The sequence below is a fragment of the Nicotiana attenuata genome, chromosome 8, assembly GCF_001879085.1.
Source record: "Nicotiana attenuata strain UT chromosome 8, NIATTr2, whole genome shotgun sequence".
Taxonomy (NCBI): Eukaryota; Viridiplantae; Streptophyta; class Magnoliopsida; order Solanales; family Solanaceae; genus Nicotiana; species Nicotiana attenuata.
The window spans coordinates 17311353-17323870 of record NC_031996.1 but is presented as its reverse complement, the minus strand read 5'-3'; the positions used below and the strand labels follow the sequence as shown (position 1 = coordinate 17323870).

Sequence of the window (12518 nt, the reverse complement as noted above, 5' to 3'; positions counted from 1 at the left end):
CACTACCGGCAGCATTTCGACGTGGTGAGGAATCTTCCATCTGGCCTTCAGCTTTGCAATCCCCTCCTCAGTCATAACAGAGGAAGCAGGTTCCGGATCCTCCCCGGCAGGACTGTGGAAATCGTTCCATGGCTTCCCAGGGCGTGGCAAGATCTCAACCGTCAACGGGACCTCCTCATCTTCTACCACTTCTACCCCTCCAGGGGCAGGAATATCACTTTTCGGCGCCGGAGTTGCGGCAGAATTGTCAGCACGGGAAGAATTACCAGCCATTTGTATCAATTTGATAAAACAAAGGGATGGAAGAAAGAATAAGAGACTAAGACGAAAGTTCCTGGCTAACCGGAAAAAATCAAAAATCCGAAGTGTCAGGAGAAAAGAAGATTCACAGAGTTCTTTCAAGCAAAGGCAAAGAGGTGTGTCAATCGAGTGGTACTTTCCTTCTATTTATAAGAGACATAAATTCCCCGAGCGCGAAACTTAAAGTCGTCAATCGAAGCTGATAGGGCATGAAACGGTTCAATCCCCTAGGAACATGTGTCATAATGACAGCAACCACGAACGACGTTTTAAACGATGCTTCGAGTCCGAAACGGTCGCGACGGTCCAAGGGCATCGCAAGAGCGCCGTTACATTACTTGAATCTAAAAATCATACCCAAAGGGTAGATAAGTCAGATTTCTCCTGGATGTGTAAAAATCATGATCCGTCTGCCAGGCCCGACAAGAGACGACCCCGGCAGACGGAGAGACTAACTGTATTGGTCAAAATCTGACCACTGTGATCGACCCAACTGGGATACCGCCCAAGCGGCGGGACAGTGAAAGACGTCATGATTTGCTCCAAACCACGTACTCACAGTGCCCGCTAAGTCGAAGAACAATACTCGGGGAATGACGAAAACAGACGTGGTATGAAAGAGCATTGACCCAATAACATAGCAAGGACTCCATGAGTATATATAGGGAGGGAACCTTCCTAGAAAGGGGGGCCTTTTTCCTCTTTCTCCTCTCTTTGTAATTCTCCTCTCTCTGTAATCTTCTTAGCAAGATGAAGACAAAATAATTTTCCATACATGATGTAAACTGATTATCTCCATCGATTGGTGAGAGAAGAAATAAAAAACATCAAGGAGATTGATCGCCCCTATTTTATTTTACTAATCATTTTCTTATGTGTTTATAAATCTGGAGTTTATTATGCTTGACTAACATTAACCTCTCCATCTTCATTAACTGATTTAATCAAAAAGGTTTCAATATCTTTTGGTCAAACAGTACGCAGACCTTACCCCTACGCCAGAAGGGTAGAGAGCCTGTTTACGGGAGACCTTTGGCTCAACAGAAGAGACAATAATATCATAAAAGAAGCAAAAAAAGTCAGTAACAACAAAAAAAAAAAGAGAAAAGTAATATTCATCATCATAAGAGACAACAAATAAGTGAAAGAGATTGCAATAACACAATACTATACAATAGAACAAAATAGTTTGAACACAACATAGATCGCTAACGGACCTAGACAAAACTCTATCAGACTACCCGGTACAAAGAGGAAAAAACTCTATACTATTCCCCTAGCCTACAACCCTAATGCTCGACCTCCACATGTTCCTAACAAGAGCCATGTCCTCGAAAATTTGAAGTTGTGACATGTCCTGCCCGATCACCTCGCCCCAATACTTCTTAGGCCGCCCTCTACCTCTTCTTCTGCCTGCCAAAGCCAACCGCTTGCACCTCCTAACCGGGGCATCTATGGTTCTCCTTCGCACGTGCCCGAACCATCTAAATCTCGCTTCCCGCATCTTGTCGTCCACGGGAGCAACGCCCACCCTCTCCCGAATATCTTCATTCCTTATCTTATCCAGTTTAGTATGCCCGCACATCCATCTCAACATCCTTATTTCGGCTACTTTCATCTTCTGGATATGTGAATGCTTAACTGGTCAAATCTCAGCCCCATACAACATAGCCGGCCTAACCACCGCTCTGTTGAACATACCTTTGAGTTTCGGTGGCACCTTCTTGTCACACAGGACTCCACTCCAGACGCTAACCACCATTTCATCCACCCCACCCAATACGGTACGTGACATCCTCGTTGATCTCCCCATCTCCCTGGATAATTAACCCTAGGTATTTGAAACTTTCTCTGTGGGGATGACTTGTAAGTAATAACTTTTTGTTGAAAAATCATATTAGATCTCCCCGGGTGAAGCAAGTAGTAATTTTTCCCGTTTTCTCTCCATTTCATATCATGATTGCATTTTCAAAAATAAAATACAGACCGTCAGAGTTTGTTGGGGAAAAAAGGGTATTTTAAGAGAGGTATCCAAGATTTGAATCAATCAGCTGTGTACGACTCAAGAATAGAATATACAACTTCAAATTCTTATAGGAATTTAAAAACGATTTTAAAACAGACAAAAGAATGTTCACATTAGGAATCAATAATTCTTGTTGAAACATAACTATCACTTCAAGGATCACACCTTCCCTAGGAATATGTTAGTTGCATGGTCACCTATATATCCAAATAATATACAATTTGTTCATTTTCTTCTTTTAGATCCTCTGGCATAAAAATTCAAATTTCTCATGCACAAAAGTAAAACTATGCGGATACACACAATCAAATACATTTTCTTCACCTCAATTACAAAGAAGTTTCCTAAAAGCTGCAAGAAAATGGAGTCAGAAACTGGACTGCGGGCTGCCATCTTTCAAAGACGTGAAAAACTTCAAACTGTTTCTTCATATTTACATGAATCTTAGTTTCCAGGCCACAGCTCGCAGATTTAAAATTTGACAATTCTGTCTCTTTATGCTTCTTCATCCGAGTCCTCAACAACCCTCGTCATTTTTGCTCTCTTTGCCTTAGGAAGATCAGCTTCAGCCTCGTCCTCAGACTCAGAAGCCTCTACTGCTGGTGGACTATCGTATGCAGCCATTAATGCATCTTCCGCTTCATTTCCTTCATCATCATCTTCAGCACCAACCACTGATTCGTCTTCTGCTCCATTTCCTTCTTCATCACGAGGGTCTTCTTCATTCTCACCTCGTGCTGCATCATTATCATCTGCATCTTGGCTTCCAGCACCTTCCTCTACAGAAAAACTTTGTGGCTCTATTATCTTGAAGTCCCTGGAGGTGCTTCGTTTTGCATGCCTCAGCAAATTTATTTTTGTAGCCTTGCTAATTTGTATGAGATATTTCTCATTATCTTCTATTTGGTATATCAAGTCCGGGATGCATCTGTTCTCCCTTTTGATTTTATTGACGAGTGCTTTAGATTTCGTGCTTTCCAGTTGTTTCTACAAGTCAAGCAGGTAGAATAAACAAAACCACTTGAACAAAAGAAATGAAGCTTTAGCTAAACAAGAGTGTCCAAAGCTTTTACCTTTTGCATCACTACCATAAAGTTGTAGAGAGGAGCTGTTAGCTGGCTGCAAGTTACTTCCACAAGCTTTTGATACTTGAGGCTTGGTAAAGCTTGTTTCACACCTTTGGAAGCAATTAGAAGCTTTGACATTTGGGCTAAGTTCTTGTAAAACCTTGCAGCTATCCTCACCAACTGCTCTGCCTGAGGATCTGCTATTTGTGTTGGTGTTAAATGATTGGAACATGATAAAAATAGTAGATTAATTAATAACAAGAATATCTAGATTCTTTTTAACATACCCTTAAGGTCCATCATCACAAAAGAAGATAACACCTTTACAACAGATTCTGCTCTTGAATAAACAGTCTCTTCCAGCGCCAATCCTGGATCTCTTTCACCATTCTGATTAACCAAAACAGCTCTCGTATTTGCAACAGAATATACCTTCAATTTCCTTATGACCCATTCAGTGTCGAGAATAACTGATTCAACTAAGTGCAGTATTAGCGAAGCTAGTGCAGCACTGGTTGATTTGTTTATAATTGAATACGCGTCCAATGTTACTTGTGAATCAACTTTCTCTGATTCTGATCCCACCACTTTCAGAAGCTCTGCAGCCATGTCTTCGGCAATAATTAAGTCGTTTGGTGGTGATGTCAACAATATAGCAATAGATACAATACTTTTAGCAGCCTTGGGATTTGATACTTTACTGGTCTTGCAGATGCATTTAGCCCAATTACCAACAAGATTCCTTTGCTCCTCTGGCAGTTTATTGCTAATTAACATGATAATATCACAAAGAACCTGACAGCAAACATAACATAGATGCTATTAAAAGTAAAAAAAACTAGGCTATACCTCACGCAAAAACTCCTGAGCAAGAATCAAAGACTACCAATCGTACGCATTTACCTCAACTTCGCGGAAGAAAGAATGTGCAAGAAGCATAGAAATCAGTGGCCTTATACTGTTTTTGATGAATAATTCTTCACTTGTATATTTGTAAAGAATGTCATCAGCTTTTTCACCTTCGGTATCAATATCGCAGTCCATAGCATTGCCCGCTTCATCCCCAGGACCAGAAACTGCAGCTAGGTCATCTATCACAACAGAATAATCCGACTCATGCGAGATTACTGCCAGCAATTCTTTCAAGGAAAGAAGTCCCAAATGGATATATTCCTTCCTGTCATCAAGATCTTTCTTAGCATCTTTTTTCCTACTATCTGTCATAGATTTTGGTTCAGAGAGGAGCCACCAAATAATTTTCAGCAAGGGGGAGCCCAACTGCTTGATCTCCCCATAGATCAACATTTTTAGAGGATCTTGCTGTCGCACAACAGATGATGCTTTTAGCTGACGGAGGCAAATGTTAAGAGTAAACGAAAGAATTTTATAATACTGAGTTGGTGCCTTTCCAGATGATAATTGGCTATGCTTTTTAGAGGCCACATTGTTGTTAAAGCCATCATATCTCCATGATTCCATAGTGTTTTGCAACAGCTGATAGATAACTGAAGTTGATAAGAGAGGAATTCGTTCCTGACATAATTTACTGCCACTAAATTCCAGGTCCTCTGCAGTATTGCTTGCAGTAGGCCATATAAAACCTCTTTGAGTTGAACCACCACCCTGTCTACATATATTTCGGTCCAGAGATTCAAAATTACCAATGAAGTCAAACAGCTCCTTTTCCAACTCCAACTTTTTCACATCAGTTGTTTTTCCAAGCTCAGTCCCTACTACATTCAACATCACCTCAATGATTCCTAATAAAATTGAAGAACAGCATCTCCGTTTTTCCTCTTCTAAAGGAGTAGAGCCTGTATCCTGACTTTTGCCGAGTAAGCCTGATTTGACATGCAAATAACATTATCAAAGAATTATTAGCTTCGCTAAACAACTAACAACAAATTTTCCGCAGTGCAAGGAAGTTGGAAATATCTGTATCTCAATAGCAGGAAACACGATCAGAGTCAATAACACTCATTTTGGTGTGGAGTAAGAAAAATGGTCAACTAACACCGTTTGGTGTTCAACATAAGCTGCTTAAGTCAAGAAATATCAAAAATAGCAAAATTAACTGGCCTCAAGTTGAACTTTGTTCAACCTGAACTCAACAGTCTCTCGCACCTTCCGTATCTGCATTTCTTAGGAAGTTCCGAATCTTTGATAACGCATTGGACAGTGACTCTTTGGACCATGCTTTTCCAGGCTGCTGCAATTTTATCAAATGCCAAAATAGTAGGTAACAAGCTTTGAATCAGTGGGGATATCTTGCCTATTTAACTAGAATACCTCATTTTCTTGTGTCAGAGAGAAGCCAAAGCAAGTCCATGAATCTGAAGGATGGTCAGTTTTCCCATGTGGCTGAAGAAGAAGCATCCAGGAGATACAGGAGAGAAGGCAGTCTAGTGGCTCTTGAATATACACTTTCCCACTCTCTGAATTAGTACATTGGTTAACATCCAGTAGAACATCTGCATCCTGAAACGAACAACCATGCATCAAGAGGTAAGGCAAAATCTCAGACAGGTAATATCGTAAGAAAGCCAGATTAACAGTTAGAGAACTATCCGTACCTCTCTGTAAAATCGCAAGAAATGAGGGAAGAGAAAATCAAAAACAGCCCCAGAAATTAAAGGATCCACCAAAACAAGCTTAAGAAGTCCATGATATAGAATCTCTCTGACCTTAGCCTAAAAAGTAACATTTTTCCATGAGTACTATTTTCATCCCTTAAGTAGAAAGCTCATTGTTCAAGATGTTCATGGGGGAAAACCAAGAAAACACAAGGAGAGAAAAAATATGTAAATGCTACCTGCTGATAAAGGCACCTCTGCAACAAACCATTTAGCTCCTGGAATAGACTAGATCCAAGTGCACGGTAAACTTCAGCTTGCTGGCTGCTACTCGCTTGACTGCTTGAGTCTTGACACGAAAATGGTCCATCTTTCGTTGACTGTTTTTCAGCTAATATCAAATTGACAATTGAACTTGTTGCAGCAAGACGGATCGAGTCTTCTCGTCTAAACATTGCCTTACGCAAGACCAAGATGGTATAATCCTGCACCATTAACAAGATAGGATAATTAACAAAGGAGAAATAGAAAAGGATGTAGATTTTAACCTCAAAAAATGTGATTCCAATGAAGAATATGGAGTTAACTATTCGCCACAGCAAGAGAAGAGAGAGAGTACTCAGTGAATTAGGAAGCAAAGTTGACATGTTCAATTCTATAGTTCGTTGAAAGAAGATAGTAAACAGCTTCATTAAGCTTCTTAACTGATTCTGAATCCTTCTCAACAGAAACGATTAGTTTATTTTTGCTATTGTACATCTGTGATATCCTTAAGTTCCAGAGTACACTATTTAAGTTTTTCAATATCTGAATACATAGTTGACAATATGAAGAAACAGTAAGATATAAATGAGTACCTGAAGATCACGGCTTGATCTGATTAGGGGCAAAAGGGCAGCAACAAGATGAGAGGAGACCTTTTCATTCATGAATATGAAATAATCCAACAGTTCCTTCAGATGTGAAATGTGCTCCAACATTGGGCATGGATAAGTACATATAAGACAACCAAGCAGTCTATGAAGGACAAATAAATTGATTATTGGTAAACAGAAACAAAAAGCATGGACCAAAATCCTTAACTAAGAATAGCGATCACCTTATTACAGGAAAGCCCTGTTCAGGCTTCAAAGAGAGGATACGTAGTTTGCATTGCTCTATTATCTGCAAGAAATCAGCAAGTGTAAGTAATCATGACTTGCAGCATTCTGTCCTTGTACATTAGGATTCAGATACAAGAAGATCTATTGACAATATTAAGAACGAGACTTTTTGGAAAATGATGCCAAGTTTGGATGAACATAGACCTTTCATACTGACCTCGTTTCTTGACATATCATGAACCTCAAACAGACTCTTGAGAACCTGAGTACCTAGCTCGTCAGGACCTATCATATCATCAGACTTTTCATAATTTTTGGTTCCTTCTTCGATTCCTTCAAGCAACACAAATCCAAGTTGTACGGTACTTGGCACCACGTGTTCTCTTCCGCAGTTGCTCTCACTAACCTATTGATAAAGAAAAAAGACATAATAAACCCATGGCTTACTGAGAGGACTATAAAGGAAATATGTAGGCAATGACACAGGCAATCATCTACAGAACACTCTGTTTGCAGCTATAAACTCCAGGAAATAGATGTTGGGCAACTCTTGCAAAAAGGCTACCAAGTTTATAGCGCTAACAATGAACTATATCTTATGTCTTATCATTTTTCTTGCATACCAAAGAAATCATGCCGTCTTCTTTCTCATATTTTATTCTGATCAGGAATGTATAGATGATTGCTCAATGTGTAGTGGAAGAACCTCCGAGCAATCTCCTTTCACAAATCACAAAGGCATGCAGAGGAATACTTATGTATTTACATGCATGAGGTAAAAAGTCAAAGGATCTTACAGCTCTTAGCACAGCCTGCTCCATGTTTCTGGCAGTATGCAAATAGTGTTCCTTCAAGTCAGATGATAGCCATTTACAGCTCCTGAAATGCAACAACATTACTATGGAACACGGCAGTAGTATCAGCAACAGTTTAGAAAATTAATGATGGCGTTAGGAGTATCACTCTTTTTAGCAAATATGATATCAATGACCATGGCAAAAGTCTTAAAGTTTAGCAACAGTTCACACTTTAATGGAATAGCTTCTTGTACATTCTAGGGATGGATCCTAGTCAGGCTTAAACTTGTACAGACAAATAATCCCTCATCCGAAATAATAACATAGTACGAAGTACGTGGTAAAACTATTGTAATGACCCAAAAAGTCATCACTTGTTTTAGAAACAAATTCAGTGTTCCGAGGCCTAGAAACCTCCTATTTTTTTTCTCTCACCTCGATTTGCATGTGCAGTCCGTATAATTTTTCAGAACGTTTTTATGTGAAAAAATGGATTAAAATTTGAAATAGATCCATTATGTCATTTATGACTTGTGTGCCAAACTTGAATCATTCCGGATCCATTTGATATGTTTCGGCGCAAGTTTTGTAAATTGAAAAGTTTGAAACTCACAAGTCCGAATCGAGGTGTGAATTGACGTTTCAACATTTCTTGGAATGATTTGAAACCCTAGGTAAGTCCATATGATGTTTTAAGACTTGTTGATATATTTGGTTGAAGTCCCAAGGGCCTCGAGTGGATTTTGGATGGTTGATGGAGTTTAACTTGGGCATTTCAAGAATGTTTCGATGTCGTTTCTTCAAGAATAAGTGGTATCATATTAAGCAAATGAATTCCAAATTCAGTTTTGATTGAAGCATTAGATCTGTATCGAAATTTCGCAGCCATAGCAAAAAGAATCGTCCAATTCGGACATCGTATGAGAGAGTTATGCCCATTTTTGTGTCGGGGAAAAATAATTTCCCATCGCCAGCGCCCAGGGTAGCGCGGGGCGCCATCCATGGCGCCGGGATTATTTTTGGGTACTGCAACCAGCGCCGCAGGCAGCGCCCGGTGCCACCTGTGGCGCCCGAATCGTAAAATGCTATAAAACGGAGGTTTTGGCCATTTTTGACAAAAATAGAGTTGGGGGAGCTCGGTTTGGGCGATTTTCAGAGGGGTTTTCACAAATTTGAATGAGGTAAGTGTTATTTATCATAAATCCTTTATAGATCATGATTCCATACTCATTTACATCATGAATCCATGAATTTATGGAAGAAAAATCAGATTTTTACCAGATCTTCCAAAAACGAAAATTTAAGATTTGAAAGCCAATCCGATGTCGGAATTCGATAATTTTTGTATGGTTGAACTCGTATCGGAATGGGTTATCATATTTTGTCAGTTTCATATGATTCCGAGGAGTGGGCCCCACGGGCAATTTTTGAGTTAAATCCGAAAAATTAGTAAATTCATATGGAATTAATTTCTACTATTTGTATTGAGTATATTAAATTATTTGTGACTAGATTTGAAGCCTTCGAACACGAATTTTCAAGGCGAAGGTTTATTGGAATCTTGAATTTGGTTGCAAAGCGAGGTAAGTGTTTGATCTAACTTTGGCTTGAAGGAATAGGATTAGAGTGTTATTAATTGCTAATTGCTAAATGATCGAGTACGGTGTATAGGCATGGTGACGAGTATCTATACACCGGTGTCTAGCATGACCGTGGGTCCTTGTATGCACTTATCCTGATATTGTTATGACTCATCCATGTTAATTGATGAATTTTATGCAATGTGAAGAGTATGAGAACTAATTATGAATTGCAAATCCTTTGGAGCGCTGGCTCGAACGACAAAAAGACTATTGAGTAAGAAATGAAAGCAATAGAAAGGGGTATGATTAATCCCTTGCCGGGATGGTTTGAGTATATTGACTATTTCCCTTGCCGGGATGTGAAAGTATTGTTGTTGCTCCCTTGCCGGGAGTTAGCTGTTAATTGTGTAATTCCCTTGCCGGGACATTTCTTATTATTTGTTTATCCCCTCGCCCCGTTTGGTTGTGATTACTGTTTGGGTGAGGAAGAGTGTTAATGCACGAAGGGTCATTCCGTGCCATGTTTTGATTATATTTGCACGAAGGGTCATTCCGTGCCATGTTTTGATTATATTTGCACGAAGGGTCATTCCGTGCCATGTTATGATTATTTATGCACGAAGGGACATTTCGTGCTCTGATTTGATTATAATTGCACGAAGGAACTTCCGTGCCATGATATGAGTGTTATGTGAGGGAAAGCACGAGGGGTGATGCCGTGCACTTTATTTGATTGCTTTGGGTGAGAATGAGAGTAAAAGCACGAAGGTTGATGTCGTGCAACTGTTGATTTTCCTGCTCTCATTAATTATTGTTATTGCCCTGTTTCTTATTTAAATTGTTGACTTTATATCCGGACTGTACTCCCCCATAGTATGCTTCCCTCCCTCTTAACTGTTTAATTTCTGTACTCTTTCCTTGTATTGCATATATATACATTGAACTGCACAGGTTGATTTGGTAGTCCTGTCTAGCCTCGTCACTACTTCGCCGGGATTAGGCCAGGCACTTACCAGCACATGGGGTCGGTTGTGCTGATGCTACACTTCTGTGCTCTTTTGCACAGATCACGGTACCGGAGCAGCTTTTGGACCACAGCAGTAGGATATCGATCGGGAGCTGACTTCAGTCCAGGGACTTACGAGGTAGCCTAGCTGGTGTTCGCAGGCCGGAGTCCCTTTCTATGTTTCAGTTTGTTTCCATTGTACCGAGACAGACATTTATGTATTTCTATTCAGACTTGTTTGTAGCACTCTTTAGTAGTTCGTGAGATAGCGACTTCAGTCTTGGGTAGTGAAATATTAGACTTCCGCATTTTGGGTTTTCAGTTATCTATGTTTTGAAAGACTTCCGCATTTATTTAAAGACTCGTTATTTTATTATTGTTATGTTGTTATCCGAAAATGTTTAAATGTTTGGCTTGCCTAGCTCCAACAGTAGGCGCCATCACGACTCCCGACGGTGGGAAATCCGGGTCGTGACAACTATATAATTTCTGGTCTCAATTAGGACATTGATTCCATAATTTTCCTAAATTATATGAACATATTTAGATTATATCACATGTTAATTACAAATATTTACGTGTTTGAAAAAATTACTGTAAAAAAAGCTGTTTATATAGTAATTAATATCATATAAATTGAAAAAACAGTATTACTTCTACCATAGTCATCAGAACTAATGCAAAAAATACCTGGCAAATTTCAAGTCTTTATAAGCAGCAAAAAGTGATGTTTTCAGAACCGCAATGGAGCTGTCGGTGAGCCTCTTAACTCTAGCAACCGACAACAATATTGCAACAGTAAAATGATTAAACACCCGATAATCAGACCTCACTAGCCCTAACACCTCTTGTCCTAAAGAAGGATCCTGCTTGACAGCAAAATTCACATGAAGCAACACAGTCCCTTCAACTTGTCTCATTATTGAACCACCTGACTTCACCCCACCAAAATACATCACAATCCCTTCGATGACTTCCTTCTTACCAAAACCCTTTGATCCCAATACCAACAATTGATACACCAACCCGGGCAAATCCTGCAAGTCCACATTCCTCATTCCACTAAACACCCGCTCCAAAAATTCCCTCCTCTTCCCCTTCCCAATGAAATTCAAATCCTTAACAATTTCTACCAATTTTAACAACAAAACCTTACTCCAATCACAGCTAAGAATTTTATCAAACACCTTATCGACATATTCCAAAGGCTTATCAACATCATTTGAAAACCTAATCAGCTCAATACATTTAGCAAGTATAGTTAGTACATGAGTATCCTCAGAATCAATAATCTGAGGTAAATAAGATATAATCAAATCGACTATTGTCGTTAGATCATGGATTTGGACTGTTTCTATATGGGACACGAAAAGTTGGAAAATGGAGAGAGAGGATTTATCGTGGGGGATTTTGTGGGAAGTGAAAAGGGAAATATAGGAAGAAAGAAGAAGAGGGACGAGTGGGGAAAGTGAAGAGTGGAGTTGCGCAAGGGAGAGGAGAGCTGAGAGGTATTCGGAAACGGCGAGTGAAGGGTTTGAAGAAGAGGCGCGTGAGTGGAGATAGGATATGAGGGTTTGGTGAGAGTCGACGGAGAGGAGAAATTGGGGTAGTGGAGTGGAGGATTGTGGGTGATATAGTTGAGCTAATTGAACTATGTCTACGTCGCTCAATGATGGTGGTGGTGGCGGTTGATGGTGGCGGGCGGCGGAGGGAGTTTTGGCTGCGGCGGAGGTCATGGCGGTGGCATATGCGTGCGTCGGAAGTTAATGGTAGTGATGAAAACGAAAACTTTTATGTTGGTTTGTTTTGCGCGGGAAATTCAAAATGCGGGAAATAACCAGCCTTTTTTTCTCTCTCTTTCAGGTGCTTTTTAAATGGGGAAATTACAATTTAGAGGGTGTTTGAATTGACTTATTTTAAGTGCTTATTGATTTTTAAGAATTTTTTTAATTTGTGTGGTGTTTGGCAATATAAAAGGTGCTTAAAAGCACTTACTTTTAGGCATAAAAGTACAAAAATAAGCCAAAAGCCAAAAGTTGGATATTACCAACTTATGGCTTTTG

The 12518-nt window shown here is 39.7% G+C and overlaps 1 protein-coding gene across 1 annotated transcript; it reads right to left on the bottom strand.

Annotated features, from left to right (window-relative positions):
• On the bottom strand, positions 2531–12240 carry LOC109230993 (Fanconi anemia group I protein). The gene is made up of 13 exons (XM_019396508.1): positions 11146–12240; positions 7867–7948; positions 7287–7475; positions 7066–7130; positions 6824–6983; positions 6206–6451; positions 5967–6083; positions 5683–5871; positions 5518–5602; positions 4297–5234; positions 3681–4188; positions 3400–3590; positions 2531–3313 (listed from the first exon to the last, which is right to left on the bottom strand). Exons 1-13 carry the CDS (start codon positions 12189–12191, stop codon positions 2822–2824), a joined length of 4308 nt encoding a protein of 1435 aa, XP_019252053.1. The 5' UTR covers positions 12192–12240; the 3' UTR covers positions 2531–2821.